General features: G+C 41.1%; 1 protein-coding gene across 3 annotated transcripts; it reads left to right on the top strand.

The window, feature by feature from the left end:
- Positions 1-651: 651 nt before the first annotated feature.
- ctr9 (CTR9 homolog, Paf1/RNA polymerase II complex component) lies at positions 652-18,596 on the top strand. 3 transcript variants are annotated; one of them, XM_063012948.1, is made up of 23 exons: positions 652-761; positions 1,864-1,962; positions 2,087-2,326; positions 2,682-2,799; positions 2,883-2,972; positions 3,771-4,027; positions 4,419-4,526; positions 4,631-4,867; positions 4,957-5,046; positions 5,610-5,738; positions 5,859-6,042; positions 7,337-7,425; positions 7,703-7,888; positions 7,975-8,062; positions 8,229-8,377; positions 8,474-8,590; positions 11,315-11,460; positions 12,227-12,298; positions 12,407-12,686; positions 14,475-14,623; positions 14,939-15,026; positions 17,284-17,393; positions 17,501-18,596. In XM_063012948.1, the coding sequence occupies exons 1-23, from the start codon at positions 708-710 to the stop codon at positions 17,853-17,855; spliced, it is 3,435 nt and encodes a 1,144-aa protein (XP_062869018.1). In that variant the 5' UTR covers positions 652-707; the 3' UTR covers positions 17,856-18,596. The 3 variants fall into 3 exon arrangements, with proteins under 3 accessions (XP_062869018.1, XP_062869017.1, XP_062869016.1); XM_063012947.1 differs by having other exon boundaries at positions 14,939-15,029; XM_063012946.1 differs by having other exon boundaries at positions 14,939-15,038.
- Positions 18,597-18,834: the final 238 nt, after the last annotated feature.

The raw sequence follows: 18,834 nt of genomic DNA, 5'->3' as shown, positions 1-18,834 counted from the left end.
CACCGTTGGGCCCTTGAGTAGAGCCCTTACTCTCAATCCCAGTTGTACGTTGATTTTATCCAAACGCCAGAAATGACATTATAGAGCTTCCCATGCCACCAAATAAATGATTAAATGCTATTCTACTTTCAGAAAAGCAACCAACAAAAGCAATCACCCAAATGATTGAACCTGTTGAATAGAAGCCTTGTGCTATCTAAGTGCATTAAGAGTTGTAAGTTATGCCCCTGGTACTTTTCATGAAGTTAAACAGCAGCAACTTCAAATTAATATAAGTACACAAGTACACAATGTTATATTGTGCCTGAATGTAACATATTACACATTACATGGACGTTTGTAAAGAAATTGGGTTTTGTGTGATGGTGCCAATCTATTTACAACTCCAACACAACCTTTCAAAGAGGTTGTACGTTCGCTGTGTATTTAGACCACTCACTAGTCCGAATCCCAAATAGCTATCTAAAATATAATTAGTGCACTACGTAGAGAACAGAGAACAGTAAGTTTTATGCCCTACATAGTGCACTAAAGCTTCCTTAGAGGCTATATGAGATTCAGCCTCAGTCCCTGTAGGACTTTTACTTTGCTGACAGGAAGTTTAAGACGTTGTTGTTCGCACTCGCAGGTTGAGGTAGCGACCAGTGGAGACGTGAAGCTACCTTCTACACTTGTACTGTTCTACTGAGTGAGTGTGGAAGATTTAAATGGTAACCATGTCTCGGGGATCTATAGAAATCCCCCTGCGGGACACTGACGAGGTAAGAATACATTTAACTCATATATATTTATCTTACCTTTAAAAATGTAGCATAGCTTAGCATTGTTCACTAGCAGCTACGCTAACGTCTAACGTAACAGTGGCGCCTTGGCCAAACGTTCACATTAATAAAACTTGCTATCATGCCTCTGTTTTCCACCTAGCACAAAGCTAATTCTGTTATATCTAGCTGGTCAGGTAATAAATAATATTAATAGATGAACTTTGTGAAGAAAGTATGGTAATGATGAACTTTGTGGGTATACAATTACTGAATGTGTCTGCTGCTCTGTATACTCTGTATACTGTTACCCTCATCTATCCCAAATATCAATCTACAGAGGGGTTAGAGCCCCCACTGAGCAGACGTTATTTGGTTTACGTGGTAATAAGTGGTGTATGTTATTGTGGTATGAGTGTAACAGGTGCAGCAGTGTTGTTTGGATTATAAATGCTGTTTAAACCTGCTGATCATTTAACAGGAACATAGATCCCGGTAGTACAGTTAGAGACTAGAGCTATTTTCTTATTTCATAAACAATTTGTTAAACTTGAGGTTGTGTTGAGTCACTTAGAGACTAAACAATAATAATTAGACCAACAATAATCATAAGATTAAAATGAATTTGCTTTTGGATTTGCTTTCAAATGGGTATGGTTGCTATGCTATCTATCCATAATAACCCATACGTTGTGAGTTTTTGACTCCTTGATTTTGGTGGTTGGACCCATTAATACTGGCAGATCCTCTCAAGCTTTGTCAGAATGGAGGCCAAGGATCTATAAACTGGTGTTTTTAGTTTTCTCCACTGATGTTCAATGGGTTTGGCTATGGCTGCACCACTTAAGGATATTGGGAGACTCACCCTAACGCCACTCCAATGTTGTTCCATCGGTATGCTTTAGGTCATAGTCGTGTTAAACACTGGAAGTTTGTCTGTGTTCTGGAGGAGCTTTTTAAGCATGTTTCTGTTTTTGGCTGTCGGACGTAAAGTTTATCCATCCATCAATTCCTACCAGTCCTTTCTCCATCCCTGTCCATTTTATACATTGTAAACCATGTTAACCGATAATGCTCATTTACTTAATGTTTTATCTTTCAGGTTATCGAGCTTGACTTTGATCAGCTTCCTGAAGGTGACGAAGTCATCAGTATCCTCAAACAGGAACACACACAGCTGCACATATGGATAGCACTTGCTGTAAGTGACAGTTTGCTGCACCCCATACAAATGTGCTTTATTACACCACGGATGACATCTGATTAAATTATATATCCTCAGATAAATATGTGTCATGTATATTAATGAGGTGTTTTTTGTTCAGCTGGAGTATTACAAACAAGGAAAGACAGAGGACTTTGTGAAGCTGCTGGAGGCAGCACGTATCGATGGAAATCTAGACTACAGGGACCATGAGAAAGACCAGATGACTTGTCTGGACACTCTGGCTGCTTACTATGTCCAACAGGCACGCAAAGAGAAGAACAAGGATGCAAAGAAGGACCTCATTAATCAGTCCACCCTCCTTTACACCATGGCAGACAAGATTATCATGTATGATCAGGTGAGATGAGAATACATTGTTTTATATGTGCAGAATACTACAGTATCCATGTTTACACTTTGTCTTTTTTAGACATATTTCACTTTGGTTAAGCACATTAAATTCAGAATGCTGATGATTTATCATGTGTTTAGCGTCACTAATGATTTGCTCAGAATACCTACAGTGGTTTCAGCAATAGGATCTGTTTACAATGCATCTTCGGTACATTTACACCTAAATCTTTATCTGGATGCCTAGAATCCTGGTGCTTAAACATATTAAACAATGTAAACAGGGTAATTTTGTTTAGATAGTCCAGTCACTGGTCCCACAGAGGACAAAGCCAGCATGCTAACCTGTTTGTTCGTATCAGAACCATTTGCTGGGAAGAGCCTGCTTTTGCCTTCTGGAAGGAGATAAAATGGATCAGGCAGATGCTCAGTTTCACTTTGTCCTGAATCAGTCCACAAACAACATCCCTGCACTGCTAGGTTTGTAAAGTGTTAAGTCATGTCATTTACCACTTTTTTGGATGTTATTTTATTTGGTGTAACTGTTATGTTTACCCTTCCAGGCAAAGCTTGTATTTCTTTTAACAAGAAGGATTACAGAGGAGCTTTGGCCTACTATAAAAAAGCACTTCGTACAAACCCTGGCTGTCCAGGTAAGCCTTTTATTACAGTCTGGCTTCTAACTGTATACATATACACATAATAGGTAGTTATTCTTTCTTTGAAAAATACTTTATAATGCAGAAGCATTTTAAAAAGGTCATTATTTACTGCTAAAGACATTTTCTAGAAAAGACCTAGATGAACGTGAGCTAAAGATGTCAGGGTTTTATATTTAAGGTTTCTCCTGCCTCACTCTAGACCTTGTTTGCTCCCTTACTTTCTTTGCTAACCTGTTTCCCAGCCTGTTCGTCAATACCTGTAGTCTCAAACATTTGCACCCTGAACAGCCTGACATAGGGCAATAAAGTTTCCTTAAGGCATTTCTTGGTAGTTTGGCCTATTGATGGCAGATTAACAGAGGAGATTGGACTGGGAGATTTAACACATACAGAAAAGGATGTTATGCTGCTTCAGTTCCTCCATCACTCGGTGCCTCGACTAGTCACGAGTCACTGTTGACGCAGCACATAGGTGGATCTTCATTGGCCTTCTTTCCCAGACCGGTGGCACTATTAAACCTTAGCTCAGGTCTTCACCATGGTGGGCTTGCACATTAGACTGCTGTGCTACCCAAGATTTAGAAATACTTTTTACATCCTTTATATGTCAAATTATTGTGTATATGTCTGATGTGTGTGTATGTAAAAGATGTATAGCTCCACACTCACACAAATACACTGTCGGCTGTGATCCTATATATGAATATGATCCTATATTTTGTGTATGTGGTATTGTGTGTGTGAATTATTTACACCTGTTAATTTTGATACATCATTTATTTTCCATAGCTGAGGTGAGACTTGGAATGGGTCACTGCTTTGTGAAACTCAACAAGCTAGAGAAAGCTCGTCTGGCCTTCAGTCGTGCCCTGGAGCTCAACCCAAAGTGTGTGGGTGCACTGGTGGGCCTCGCCATCCTCGAGCTCAACAGCAAAGAGGCTGACTCTGTCAAAAATGGAGTGCAGTTACTGTCCAGGGCTTACACCATCGACCCAAGCAACCCCATGGTGCTCAACCACTTGGCCAACCACTTTTTCTTTAAAAAGGTAGAGATGATCCTAGATATGATACAAAGTAAAAGTATGGTTTGATGAGAAATGTATATATTTGAAAGTCTATTAGTGAAGGCTAATAAACAGTACTTTTCATTTGATTTTATTTACAATAATAAAAAATATCACCACTTGTACTTTGTTGCATGTAGACAATTGATTTTTATACACCTCTAAGCAACAGGTGTGGCTAAAATAAATAAACTTATTATTGTAGGGTGTCTGCATGGTTTTGGCTATAAAGTTTATATGGAATAACCAAAACAGAATGAGCTACATGATTGATTCATGTCACTGTATCTCTTGTCTGATGACCTAAATTGAGATAGTGATAATTGTTGAATTAAAAATAGTTTTTATTTCTAAAAATTCTGGTTGTTTTTAGGATTATAGCAAAGTCCAGCATCTGGCTCTTCATGCTTTTCACAACACAGAGGTGGAGGCCATGCAAGCAGAGAGCTGCTATCAGCTAGCTCGTTCCTTCCATGTTCAGGTCAGTTCCTAAGAGCCCAGTTTCCTCTCTGATATACAGTAGTTTAAGCCATTTGTGCTAAACCTTTGCTCTTTTTTATGTTTTTTTAATACATATAAATGTAGGAGGACTATGACCAAGCCTTTCAGTACTACTACCAGGCTACACAGTTTGCCTCATCCACCTTCGTTTTGCCATTCTTTGGCCTGGGTCAGATGTATGTGTATCGTCGGGACAAGGAGAACGCTGCACAGTGCTTTGAGAAGGTTTTGAAGGCTTACCCTAACAACTATGAGACCATGAAAATTCTGGGGTCCCTTTACGCCACTTCTGATGATCAGGAGAAAAGAGAGATTGCTAAAGTATGTCATGGATTCTGCATGTATAGATTCTGTTCTATGTGCCTGAAAAATAAGTAAATATATAATATTTTCCATTTTTTTTGTTTCAGGGACATCTGAAGAAAGTTACTGAGCAGTATCCTGATGACGTAGAAGCATGGATTGAGCTTGCTCAGATTCTGGAACAGACAGACATTCAGGTAAGGCAATGTTTTTATTTCTGAATAGAAGCCTGACAGTGCACTTAAACATCACTAGCATGTCCAGACCACACCCACAAAACAAAGTTGGAAACCGCAACACCTGGCAACCCTAGTTTTAAATCAACCTGATCTTTGTTGTGCATAATTTTTAATTATGTGATGAATAAGTGATTAATACATTTTTAGACATGTCCAAATCCCCTTATTGCATTGTTAAGCAATTATATTTATGCTGGCTGTAAGGGACCACACACAAGTACGCCTTTTCACTGCCTAGCGACGGATTCCTACTTGATTCCATAACACACAGAGAAACATGCTATACACCAAGGTTTCCTCTACCAGTTGTGCCAGTGCCTGGACTAGACAGGTTGAGTCGCCATGCAGGTGGTTGGGGTGACTGAGAAGCATGTTCAGGACAGAAGAAGATGGAAATTTATGATACGTTGTAACAACCCCAACAGAGAAATAATAAACAGCCAAATAATAATAATAATGATGATGATTAAAACTATGATTGCTTGTTTCTGTCTGTTTGTAATCCCCTTTTTCTTTAACAGGGTGCTCTCTCTGCATATGGCACAGCCACTCGCATCCTCCAGGAGAAGGTGGAAGCTGATGTGCCTCCTGAGATACTTAACAATTTGGGGGCTTTACATTTTAGACTCGGGAACCTTGGGGAAGCAAAGGTAAACAGATATTCATTTCACTAAAGAATGACTTCTGGTGTAGCTACGTTATACTTTATCAAAGCTGTAAGACATTTAAATAACAAAAACATCTTTTTATGGCTTTTGTATGTATGGTAGAAATATTTTCTAGCTTCTCTGGAAAGAGCTAAAGCAGAAGGTGAGCACGATGAGCATTACTACAACGCCATCTCGGTCACCACTTCGTACAACCTGGCCCGACTCTACGAAGCTATGTGTGAATTCCACGAGGCTGAGAAGCTCTACAAGGACATTCTGAGAGAACATCCCAACTATGTGGACTGTAAGTAACCTGAAGAGCACTGAACATGTAATGGTATCTCTAAGTAATTGTGTGGATGACTGTTAATACATATTTTTTCTTTAACTATTGAATTTATAAAACACTAACCAAAGCCCTGTCACCTGCACACTCATTGATTAGCATTGAATATCAAAACTTTAACAGGACACAGGCTTGGCTGTGCACCCACTTAATTTACCTATAGATAATAGATAATCCATTTCTCTACACCAAATGCTTTAATGCATTTGTGTATGTTCAGTGCTTGTATCCACTTATATAAGGGTTGTGTCTCCGGGGCCCACAGGTGTAAGCAAACAAAAGTGGATCCTAAATGTTGTTAGTGTTAGATAATAGACAGCAGAGTTCGAGTAGCTCAGCAGTCCCACCACTGTGGAAACCCAAAGTCCTAGTCTCAGCTGTACCACTGCTTTGATCTGGTGCTTAACAGACACCATTGGCCACCTAATAAGTAAAGACTAGATGAGGAGTCCAGACTACTGACTGGTTAAGGCACCAGCACCAACAGAGAGGACAAAACATATTCCTTTGTACATGTTAACACTCAAAGAAGCAAAGAAGCAGTTGCTGACCCTTCTTATACAGCAAGAGTTTGGAAAATTGGGAGCAAATCAAAAATTGAACCAAAAATACAGGAATCAAATTAAATTAAATCACCCTCCCCAAATACTTGAACAGAAAACGCTAGTCAAAGCAACTGGCCTAAACTAATATAGGTTTTCTCTGCTATTCGAAAGTAGAGCGTTCCCATGAAACTTTTGTAGGCTAAAATGGCATAAAGTGGAGAAGCATTTACCATTAATTTAAATAAGGAAAAAACTGTGTGTTTAGACCACACCCACAAAACAAAGTTGGAAACTGCAACACCTGGCAACCCTAGTTTTAGTACAACCTGATCTTTGTTGTAAATAATTTTTCTTTATGTGACAAATAAGCAATTAAAACATGTTTAGACATATCCGAATCTGTGATATTCATGCTGGCTGTAAGGGACCACACACACAAGTACACCTTTTCACCACCTAGCGACAGATTCCTACTTAGATCCATACCACACAGAGCATAAAATAACCTTCAACATAACAGATAAACATATATATTATATATGTGTGTATGTGTGTGTAATATAGGACTTTGAAAAGCAGGGGATTTAATAATAATAATTCGTATTGTTTTATTTCTTTGACTTATTTACAATTAAAATGCATGGTTACATGTGGAAAACATGAATATAAGCAGATTCAAATTCAAATTGTCTGTTTTGTGGTGTTAGGTTACTTGAGACTTGGAGCAATGGCACGTGACAAAGGCAACTTCTACGAGGCGTCTGACTGGTTCAAAGAAGCCCTTCAGATCAACCAGGTTATTTTTATTTTATTTTATATGTGTGCAATCTCTCCTGTAGAATGAATTGGGATTGGTTATGCCAATGGCAACCAAATACCACCATAATTCAGTTCCAAATCCCATCCACATGTATAATATAGTCTGTACATTAGACCCTGCTCTAGAGAGCTCAACAGCTCCCAAACAGAGTATTCTGTGTGTGCACATATTAAAAAAATATCATACCGGTGTGTCCCTGAAACCTATGTGGGATCTTAAAGAGCCCTAATCTTGTTGTTAAATGTTGTTGCAGGATCACCCGGACGCTTGGTCCTTGATTGGAAATCTCCACTTGGCTAAGCAGGAGTGGGGTCCTGGGCAGAAGAAGTTTGAGCGAATCTTGAAGCAGCCTTCCACTCAGAATGATACCTACTCCATGCTGGCACTGGGCAATGTGTGGCTGCAGACGTTGCACCAGCCTACCAGGGATCGGGAAAAGGTGCTTAATGTGGTTTAATGTTGGGTTAAACAGACTTAAAATGGCTTTGGTATTGGTAGGTCATCCTTGTTTTTCTTTTGGAACAGGAAAAAAGACACCAGGATAGAGCCTTAGCAATATATAAGCAAGTCCTGAGGAACGATGCTAAAAATCTGTATGCTGCTAATGGTATAGGTGTGTATTAAGAACGTTAGTTTAGTTGTATTTATTACTGGGTTTATTAAATATTTATAAACTTCACAACCATGTCCTTTTACTATTATATTGATGCTGTCCTTTTACTATTATATTGATGCTGTCCTTTTACTATTATATTGATGCTGTGTGTTTTGTCTCACAGGAGCTGTCTTGGCCCACAAGGGTTATTTTCGTGAAGCACGTGACGTGTTTGCCCAGGTCAGGGAGGCGACGGCCGATATCAGTGACGTCTGGCTGAACCTGGCACACATTTATGTGGAGCAGAAACAGTACATTAGCGCCGTGCAAATGGTGAGACAAAACAAACGTAACTGAACAGATCCAGGTATGAATTTTTAATTGGTTTATATCAGATTTGTAATAAAATCTTTTCTCTTTGATTTGTAGTATGAGAACTGCCTGAAGAAATTCTACAAGTACCAAAACACTGAGGTGCTGTTGTACCTTGCACGGGCACTCTTTAAGTGTGGAAAATTGCAAGAGTGCAAACAGATGCTGCTCAGGGTGGGTAACCGATATAATACTTTACTCTAATATTCTTGATATACTATGCAAGGGTTTATCGAACTTTTTCAATCGACCCACTTCTTGTCCATGATTTTTCATGCGACTCGGGCAACACAAGCAATGCTTCTTACTTTCTGGTCCCACTGTGGTGTACAAGATGTAACAAAGCCTCAACAAAGAGGCATTTGCGTGCAATTATTATTATTATAATTTTTCTCTGCAACCTAAGGGTCGCGACAGGGCTCTAGAGTGCGACCAATTTGGTCGCACATGCGACCTAATTTCTCAATGGTGCGACTAAAAAAAATCTCAGGTCGCACCGGTGCGACCAGCAGTTCAAGGGGAAAAAAGTCTCCGCTACTCTGAAAGTCTTCCTGTGGTTCAACAACAGACACACATCAGGCCCATATCATGGTCTAAACCAATCAGAGACAGTGAAGAGCGGGACAATATTGTATCGGTGATATGTGAGCGACATTCAGCTCAGCCAATCAGAATGCAGCACCGGACGTTCAGTTAGTTTAGTTTTGTATATGAGACTCGCCGGACGGCCAAAGTATAAAAGTTCGGTTTCTGGAGCTAGGCAGTTTAAAGTGTTGTAACGCTTACTGAAGTCCTGACTAAACCGTTACAGTGAAGTCTACCTTGTCGTGTGCTTTTATTCCCACACATTCATCACCACACAGCAAGAGACCCGTAACAGTGGTGAGCCGACCCTCTAGTAGCAATAGGCTAATGCTAGCGGTTAAGTGCGACGATAGCGAAAGTAAAAACACAATAATATTTTCGTTAAGTAAAATATAAAAATAACTAAAAGACAGTGAAGTGTTAGAATACATGTAATCAAAATACACAATGAGTGCACCGCAATCGATTTTGGGAATCTGTGTAAAAGATCCAGTAAAGCCGATAATATAATGCACTTTATTTAAGATTACACTCTTAACACTAGAGCCCCATACACACACACACACACACACACAAAAAAAAAAAACAATATATATATATATACATACATACATACATGAATAGATATACTCTATTATTATTGTTATAATTTTTATAATAGTGTACTATAATGAGACTATAATACTATAATTAACTGTAAAGAGCATGGGAAAACCATGGCCGTCAAAATTGTATTTGTGACTGGTTCTAATACATTTTGAATTGAAAGGATGAAAAGCACAATGCATCTATAAAACACATTACATGCCGCAGTAAATGCACTGCCCATGGGTCCCCTCTCCCCACTGCCTTTCAGCGGCAGACAGCAACAAACATCAACAGACGAGGCCATGTTGACCAGACTGTTATTTAATCATTTACAAGTCAATATTGCCTATATGGACAGCGAAAAAACAAGTGAACCTGTAAAACTAAGGTGTTAAATGCGATGCAGTTGAAAATTAGGGTGCACCTAACTTTTGTGCTGGTGCACCTAAGAAAAAAAGTTAGGCGCACCAGTGCAACCAGTGCAAAAAGTTAGTCTAGAGCCCTGGGTCGCGATCCAGAGTTTGAAAAACCCTATAACAGGGGTGTCAAACTCATTTTCACCGAGGGCCACGTCAGCATTACGGTGGCCCTCAAAGGGCCGATTGTAACGTATCTTGCTGTGATTGTAGTCTTGGACAATTTGTTGTTTTTCTTGGAGGCTAAATTCTGTGTTTGGTGTCAAAATGCCAAATTTATACTGTATATTTATAATGTATATCTACGTAAGAGACGTACCAGTTTCTCTTCTTGAAGCACAAACTTGTATTCACTTTCCCATCTCTTATTTAATCCCCTTCCTTCTGCTTCGATTTTCTCTTCTTGTACATTTTGGGATTATTTGTAGATATTTCTCAGCATCACTTGTTGAAAAACCGCTTCAGTTAAACGCTGATGTAGAAACACCGCCTCTAGTGGCGGGATTGTCACTTTGTGGGTCAAAAAATCGGCATGCATTGTGGGTGATGCAGTTTATGTACGATTTTACAGTGTATTTTAAGACAATCATACGTTTTTTAAGCTCTGGCGGGCCACATAAAATGACGTGGCGGGCCGGACTTGGCCCACGGGCCTTGAGTTTTGATACATGTGCCCTATACTATGCCATATCCATTTGCCAATAAAGCTACACAAATTTAGGCCCTGCTGGCTTGTTTGGACAGCATTTACCAGGTTCCTAGAAACCTGGACCCTAGGTGTAAGTGAATGGGTGAGTGTAGGATGCTTCACAATAGATTAGCACCCTTCCTGGTGTGATCAGTATTAAGCAGTTATAAAAGATGATTACTTCATGTCATGTTCATATTTTACCACCGCTTTATCCTGGTCAGGGTCACAGTGCGTCTGGCTTCCCGGAAATCACTGGATACAATGCAGCAACACACCCCGGACAGTACGTCTTTTTCATGGTCTAGCACGCCCCCCCCCCCCCCCCCCCCCCCCCCCCAACTCAGATGCAGCCAGTCACATCTGTATGTTAACGCCAGATTGGCTGACGGCACTGCTTGGGGTTTAAACTGTGAATCCCAGTGGCAGTGGGCTAGCATAATTCACTGCTTCATCCATCACCTGAGCAACCTTAAGATTAATAAATGGACAAAATCAGGCACTGATATTTATTTAAAATATGCTACTTGTATAAACACTTCACATACATTACAGTGCAGGATGAAATTTCCATCACATGTTTTGTATTAATTTGCTATTATTCATATTCTGTATGGTCAGGCTCGACACGTGGCACCCAACGACACCGTGCTGATGTTCAACGTGGCACTGGTACTGCAGAGACTGGCTACACTGGTGCTGAAGGATGAGAAGAGCAACCTGAAAGCTGTACTGAGTGCCGTAAAGGAGCTTGAGCTTGCTCACAGGTAGACTAGCTTAGCCTAACTGTCGAACACCAATTCATGACTCCGTTCCATAGAATGAATGAGTTTAAATCCAAGGAACCCTTGAGAGGGGGGTATTGTTTGTCTTTATGGATTAAAAACAGTTTACAGTTTGTACTGGTTATTAGGACGCTGCATGCTTGGTGCCCACTGGCGAGTAAAAAGCAACAGAACTAATATGAGTGCAGCAGTTGAAATGTTGCACATGTTGTTCTGTTTGTTTAGCATGAACTAGAGTAAAATCTGGTTTCCATAAAAGGATTTCTTACACAAGACAACTTAAGAACAGTCTTAACCTACCTTGCAGCCATAAAAATTAAAATTAACATATAAAATAGCCCCAATTATACAGACGATCAAATAAGCAGACAGAAACATAATACATATCTTGCCATAAAATGACACACACCTGTTAAACGTCAGAGTTCAAATGCTCTGCCATGCAGCTACTGTTGGGCCCTTGAGCAAGGCTCTTAACCCTCTTGACTACAGGGGCACTGTACAATGGCTGACCCTGTGTTCTGACCCCAGCTTCCAAACAAGCTGGGATATGCGGAAATAGAATTTCATTGTACTGTACATGTGTATATGTATATATGACAAATAAAGGCATTCTATTCCATTCTATCCTCAATAGGAACGACAGTTGTGAGTCACGCCTTCTCAAACAGCATTACCCCACATCACAAAATCTCCTTTGAGTGAAAACCCCATTAAACAATGCCTTCTTTTCCCTCTACTCCCACAGGTACTTCAGCTATCTCGGTAAAGCAGGAGACAAGATGAGATTCGACTTGGCACTTGCTGCAAGTGAAGCAAGGTGGGTTTACATGGCTGTTATTTGTCTGTAAGCTGGACCGGGTTTGAATCCTGACACTGTGACCATAAACAATGTAACTTGACGTGTTTTATGTTTTCTGCTCTGTAGGCAGTGCTCAGACTTGCTGAGCCAAGCGCAGTACCATGTGGCCCGGGCCCGTAAACAGGACGAGGAGGAGAAGGAACTGCGTGCCAAGCAGGACCAGGAGCGAGAACTGCTGAGGCAGCAGGTCCTCCGTGAACAGGAGGAGAGGAAAAACAAGGAGGCTGAGGAGCAGAAGAAGCTATTGGAGCAAAGAGCGCAGTATGTGGAGAAGACCAAAAACCTCCTTACCTTCACAGAGTCGATGAAGGAGTCTAACAAAGAGAAGAAGAGAGGTGGTGGACGGGTGAGTCTGTAGGGTTTGTACTCTATTGCAGGTTTTTTTTTTGCATTTTCTCCCAATCGAGTCGTATCTAATTACATGATTGCATTATGCTTCCTCTCTACTAACACACGCCCCCTCCGACACGTGTGCAGTAGCCGACTTTTCACTGGCACAAGGCAAGTTCATATGTGGATCAGCTTTGTGTATGGACAGACACACCCTGATCACATTATTCCCCCGTCTCTATGCAGGCGCCATCAATCAGCCAGCGGAGATCGTAATCGCATCAGTTATGAGGAATCCCCTCTGGCAACCTCCCTGAACAACAAGCCAATTGATGTGCGTGTAGGCGCTCAGCCTGCAGGTGGCAGGCACATTAACAAGAAATGAACTTGTACACGAACGCCCCCTTGTGGAGGCTTTACGTTACACCTTGTAAACCACAGTGGGACCAGATTGCCACCAATTTCATTAATTAGGTATATTTTGTTTTGACGCATTGTTTGTGTTGCCTGGGCCGCAGTAAATATTATGGACAAAATGTGGGTTGCTTGAAAAAATTGGGTGTTTAAAGCAGTTTATGAGGACATCGCTGTTTAAATGTACAGTAATCCCTCCTCGATCGCGGGGGTTGCGTTCCAGAACCCCCCGCGAAAGGTGAAAATCCGCGAAGTAAAAACCATGTGTTTATACGGTTATTTTCATAACCCGATTCCATCGGGTTTAGCATTTAGCATCTTGTCATTAAAACCAACGGATTGAGGTAGCGCAGCACGCTAACATATCAATATAACATCTCCCTTCATGTACCGATTGCGGTTACATTTCCTGACAAGCCCGAACTTGCAAATAAAAACACTCGGTACAAGTTTATACAAGTTAAAAATCAGTAATATTTTATTTACGTTTGAAAAGAACTCCCTCGTTTTTGAGTGAAAATAACATTGAAATGTTGAAGGATTTGGAACAGCCTCCTTATCGGAAGCGCACAGGATGACATGAAATGCGTCTATGTAGAGAGCTCCCTAGCTTTTCGAACACACCCATTGTCTGCAGATATCCGCGATTTATATTTAGACATGCTTGCATATAAAATCCGCGATAGAGTGAAGCCGCAAAAGTCGAAGCGCGATATAGTGAGGGATTACTGTACACTGATGAGCCAAAACATTAGGGCCAAACTCCAAAATATGCGTGGCAATGGTTATTTTGTAACAGTTTTGCAGCGCTTCAGCCGGAATTATTGCTAACAGGTGTAATAAATCAGTAAAAAAGGGAAGTTATATGCCTCCAGTTTTGCAGCAACAGTTTAGGAAATGTCCTTTCCTGTTCCAGCATGACTACCCTTGTGCACAAAGCAAGCTCTATATAGACATGAAGACAAACTTATTTAAAGAAACTCCAGTGGCCTGCACAGACCCTGACTTCAGCCTCATTGAAGCGCTTTGGAATGAACTGGAACATCAGTTAGACCAGCATCAGTGCCCAGCCATACAAAAGCTTTTACTTTGACTGAATAGGCATATATTCCCACAGACATACTTCAAGGTCTTGTAAGAGGCCTTCTCAAAAAAAGTGGCTATTATAGCTGAAAATCTCACAGAGGTCACTGTTTCAATACCATTTGTTTTTAGAATAGGACGTTCAACAAGCTCATGGCCATATGGTGTATATTAAATGTTGGGTTGATGGTAGTTACTCCTACTCATGGTGTTCTCTCCATTATGTGTTACTGGAACAGTGATAAAGCAGTGTTAAAACGTAAAAGAAAAATTAACATGAACATTAACACCGCTCTTTATTTTCCAGCGCAAAAAAGGTGCAGATTTCGATGACTTTGTTAATGATGACTCTGATGAAGACCTGCCCATCAGGAGGAAGAAAAAGAAGCCAGGTCGCAGCGAACAGGAGGATGAAGGAGAAGAGGGAGAGAAGAAGCCACGCAAGAAACGCAGAAGGTAAGGGCGTGTACCACTATGCTGATTCCCAGGAGTTTGCATGTTCTCTCTGTGTCTGCGTGGGTTTCCTCCCACAGTCCAAAGACATGCAAGTGAGGTGAATTGGAGATACAAAGTTGTCCATGACTGTGTTTGACATTAAAGACTTGAACTATTGGGTCTTGTATGGCCAGTGATTCCCTGTCCTGTCATGGATGTGGCCGGAATGTGGGACATGACCCTAAGATCCTAATAAATAAAAATAAATAATATCTGCTGATTCCTATATCATTTGCACCCCACTACTTTTGACCCCACTACTGTTTGTCTGTGTAGACCAGCTAAAGCTGAAGAAGATGGCAGTGACGACGAGGACGGAGAATCAAGACCCAAAAAACAACGCAAACCCAAAGAACGCAAGAAGGCAGTAAATACAGTTAGAGTGAAAATAACAGCTATACAGAAAAACACTATATTTACTATATATACACCGATCAGGCATAACATTATGACCACCTTCCTAATATTGTTTTGATTCCCCTTTTGCTGCCAAAACAGCCCTGACCCGTCGAGGCATAGAGTCTGACACCTTTGTATCAGAACCAGCATTAAGTGCTTCAGCAAATTGAGCTACAGTAGCTCGTCTGTTGGATCAGACCACACGGGCCAGCCTTCGCTCCCTGTGTGCATCAGTGAGCCTTGGCCGCCCATGACCCTGGCGCCGGTTTACCACTGTTCCTTCCTTGGACCACTTTTGATAGATACTGACCACTGCAGACTAGGAACAGGCCACAAGAGCTGCAGTTTTGGAGATGCCATTTTTCTGCTTCTAACACATCAACTGAGGATGTTCACTTACAATAACATTTACATTTTCGGTTTTTAGCAGACGCTTTTATCAAAAGCGACTTACAGTACTGTGACAGTATACAGTCTAAGCTATTTGGGGTTAAGGGCCTTGCTCAAGGCCCAACAGTGACAACCTGGCAGTGGTGGGGCTGGAAACCGGTGACCTTTCGGTTACTAGTCCAGTACATTAACCACTAGGCTACAACTGCCCACTTGCTGCCTAATATATCCCACCCACTAACGGGTGCCGTGATAGAGATAATCAGTGTTATTCACTAGTCATAATGTCATGCCTGGTCGGTGTATTTATTAGGGGTGTAACGATGCTTCGCGATGCAAAAATGTAGCGATGTGCATCGTGGACATCTTCGCGATTGCACGTGCGTTCTGTAATTTATTAGTGATGGGTCGGTCGCGATCGGCTCTTAAAGTAAACGACGGGATCCGGCTCCTCATTGGGAGCCGATTCGTGTTTTCTCCGGGTTTTTTTCTGTTAAAGCCGCACGTGATTGATTTACACTGAGCAGGAAGGGAGGGGTTACATACACACACACACACACACACACACACACACACACACACACACACACACACACACACACACAGAGCACACGAACAGGAGAGAGAGAGAGAGAGAGAGAGAGAGAGAGAGAGAGAGAACTTGATGTACAGAGCGTAGTTTTACAGAAAAAAGTTTTACAGAGCGCTTTACATAGCCAGACATTACACGCTGGAAAGGTGAGGAAAATGAGTGACAGGAAACAGTTCAGACCCACTGAGCTGGTGGAAGACCAAGTGTTCAGTCTACCCACATCTTATACATGTCACTGTGTACTGTAGCAACATCTGTCCCCTCAGATAGAACCTTTTCTAAAACAGGGCAGATCATAACAGAAAGGAGAAACAAGATCAACCCCTTAAAGATGAGCTGCTTGGTTTTTCTGACTGTCAATCTTCACTAAATACTTACAAATACTGTCACCTGGATGCTGCTTTTTGTTTTGCACATTTTCATTTATATTTTGTTGAGTGATGCTTTGTTGATGTTGTGTTGTTCCACTGTAGATGCAAATTCACAAATAATATACACAATCAGACCTTTTTGTCTAATTGAGATGGGTCTTTTTTGTATTTTATAATTTATTGTTGTGGCACTCTGTTCCATGGTAAGTATATAAATAAAGCCATTTAAATAATAAACATTTAATAAAATGTTTTTTACATTAGTATTTCATTATACATGTAATTTGGTAATAAATTAGTTTAAACAACAACAAAAATCTGTTTAAAGACTCAGCTCAGCTCAATGAGCTTGTTTGATTACTTTGATTTTCAATTTAAGATGGCGATAAGTAATTTTAAATTTGGTAAACCTGTTAGTAGGTTACAGTAAAGTACTCTGTTCTTGGTAATTACCTTTAAATTGCAGGGGACTGAATTTTTTTTTGCTTAAAAATGTACAAGAAAATGTTTTGCACTGTTTACACTTCAGAAAAAATCGTGAGAAAATCGAATCGTGAACTCAGAATCGTGAATCGAATCGTGAGCAGAGTGTATCGTTACACCCCTAGTATTTATATGTGTGTAGTATGTAATGTAAAGTCAAGTGCAGGATAAAGGTGAAGGAAAAAGGTGGGGGAGAAAGATCTTGAGATATTGTGTGTGTGTGTGTGTGTGGGTGTGGGTGTGGGTGTGGGTGTGGGTGTGTGTGTGGGTGTGGGTGTGGGTGTGGGTGTGGGTGTGGGTGCTGGGTGCTCAGTGTAGAGACAGCCTGTGTATTCTGCTATTGTTAGCAGTCTGAAATAATAACCATGCTATTTTCTGTTTCCTAGCCTAAACCAGAGCGCATGCCACCTTCTTTTAAAGGGAAGATCAAATCCAAGGCTATCATTTCCTCCTCTGACTCTTCGGATGAGGATGGACTGAAAATAGCAGAGGACAGGTACGAGTTTGGGTTGTGTGTGCTTATTTCATTACATAGATCAGTCCATACGCCATCGTCACGATCGTGCTCACCTCCGGCTGTTCTTCCTCGCTTTCTCGCTCTAGGAACCGGGACAGCGGCTCCGGCTCGGACGACAGCGGCCACCAGAAACGCATCGCTTCAGACAGCGAGTCGGACCACGGAGATCGTAACCGCTCCGCAAACTCGGACGACGAATCCGGCAGCGAGCGGCCGGTAAAGAAGCGAGCCTTACCTCAGTCGGATTCTGAGCAGTCGGACAACGGGGGCAAGAGGAGCCGCTCCGAATCTGAGGAGGAGTCACGGGCCGGATCTCCTGCGCCAGCTTCGGATCAGGGTTCCGACAATGAGGGGTCGCCACGACGCTCGGAAAACGAGTCTGGGCCCGAGGGATCTAACAACGAGGCCTCCAACCGAGGCTCTGACGAAGACAGTGACTGAGCTTAGCAGCAGGAATGTGGTTGTAATGACGCGAGAGGCTCTGAGCCATTTTTTATTTTAGCCCATGTTTAGCGTAGGTTGCTATAACGTTACTTTTTGGGACAGATTTATCAGCAGGATGAGCAGACAGTGCTCTAATTTGCTTTGTGTTGTCATCGGAAACAATGATTTCATGATTTGGTGGATATTACAAGATAAACTGTGGTTCTTAAATATTCCGAGTGTGTTTGTGCTGTATGGAAAGAATGAATCATTTTGAAACTGTTCTGCACACTTTCCTGTTTTTTTACTTTCCTGAAAAGACCCTGTTTATATCTGCCTGTTGGAAGTGGACTGTGGTCAGGATTAAATCTATTCCACATGCTTTTACCCTGTCGTCGGTTCGAAACCCATTTTAGTCTTACAATATTCAAATCAGCTCATTTCATTTGACCACAAACCCAAAAGCAAATGAATTGTTTTAAATTTCATTAATTATTAACTGCTTTATTCTGATCAGGGTCACACAGGGAAACGGTGGGTGCAAAAGGCAGGTGCACCCAGGACAGATCGTCCATCCCTCGCATCCCTTGGACGGCAGGCTGGTCTACAGCGGTGGTGGGCTAGAATAATGGACAGCTGCACCACCCAAGCTCCATAAGTGCAAAGGTGTAAAGTAGAAATTCTTCAATACTGTACTTAACTATGTTCTGGGAAAGGGGGGTAGTATTGATGCTTTACTTTAATAAACTCATTATTTGACTACTGACTCTTACATATTAAGAACAAAAAATGTGTAAACTTTTACAAGTAATCAGAACAGTACCCACACGATGAATAACATTCATTTTAGACTAATGCTATAAAAGGGAAGAGTCTGGTTTGGAATGCAGCTTCATCATTTTCCTACAAAATGGTATATATTCGATATTACTTTTCACACGATATTGAAAATGACCATATTCGATATATCGAGTATGCCTAAGATACACAGCTTACC

The sequence above is a fragment of the Trichomycterus rosablanca genome, chromosome 17 (assembly GCF_030014385.1).
Source record: "Trichomycterus rosablanca isolate fTriRos1 chromosome 17, fTriRos1.hap1, whole genome shotgun sequence".
Lineage (NCBI taxonomy): Eukaryota > Metazoa > Chordata > Actinopteri > Siluriformes > Trichomycteridae > Trichomycterus > Trichomycterus rosablanca.
Note: the sequence above shows the minus strand (reverse complement) of the source record. Positions and strands in the feature narration are given on the sequence as shown.

What these genes read in the sequence shown, in the direction of transcription:
- ctr9 (XM_063012946.1), top strand. Translation starts at nt 708, where the DNA reads ATGGTAACCATGTCTCGGGGATCTATAGAAATCCCCCTGCGGGACACT. An exon ending in GAGCTTGAGCTTGCTCACAG is followed by an intron (nt 11,461 to 12,226) that starts GTAGACTAGCTT and finishes CTACTCCCACAG; the next exon opens with GTACTTCAGCTATCTCGGTA. An exon ending in AGAAGAGAGGTGGTGGACGG is followed by an intron (nt 12,687 to 14,474) that starts GTGAGTCTGTAG and finishes TTTATTTTCCAG; the next exon opens with CGCAAAAAAGGTGCAGATTT.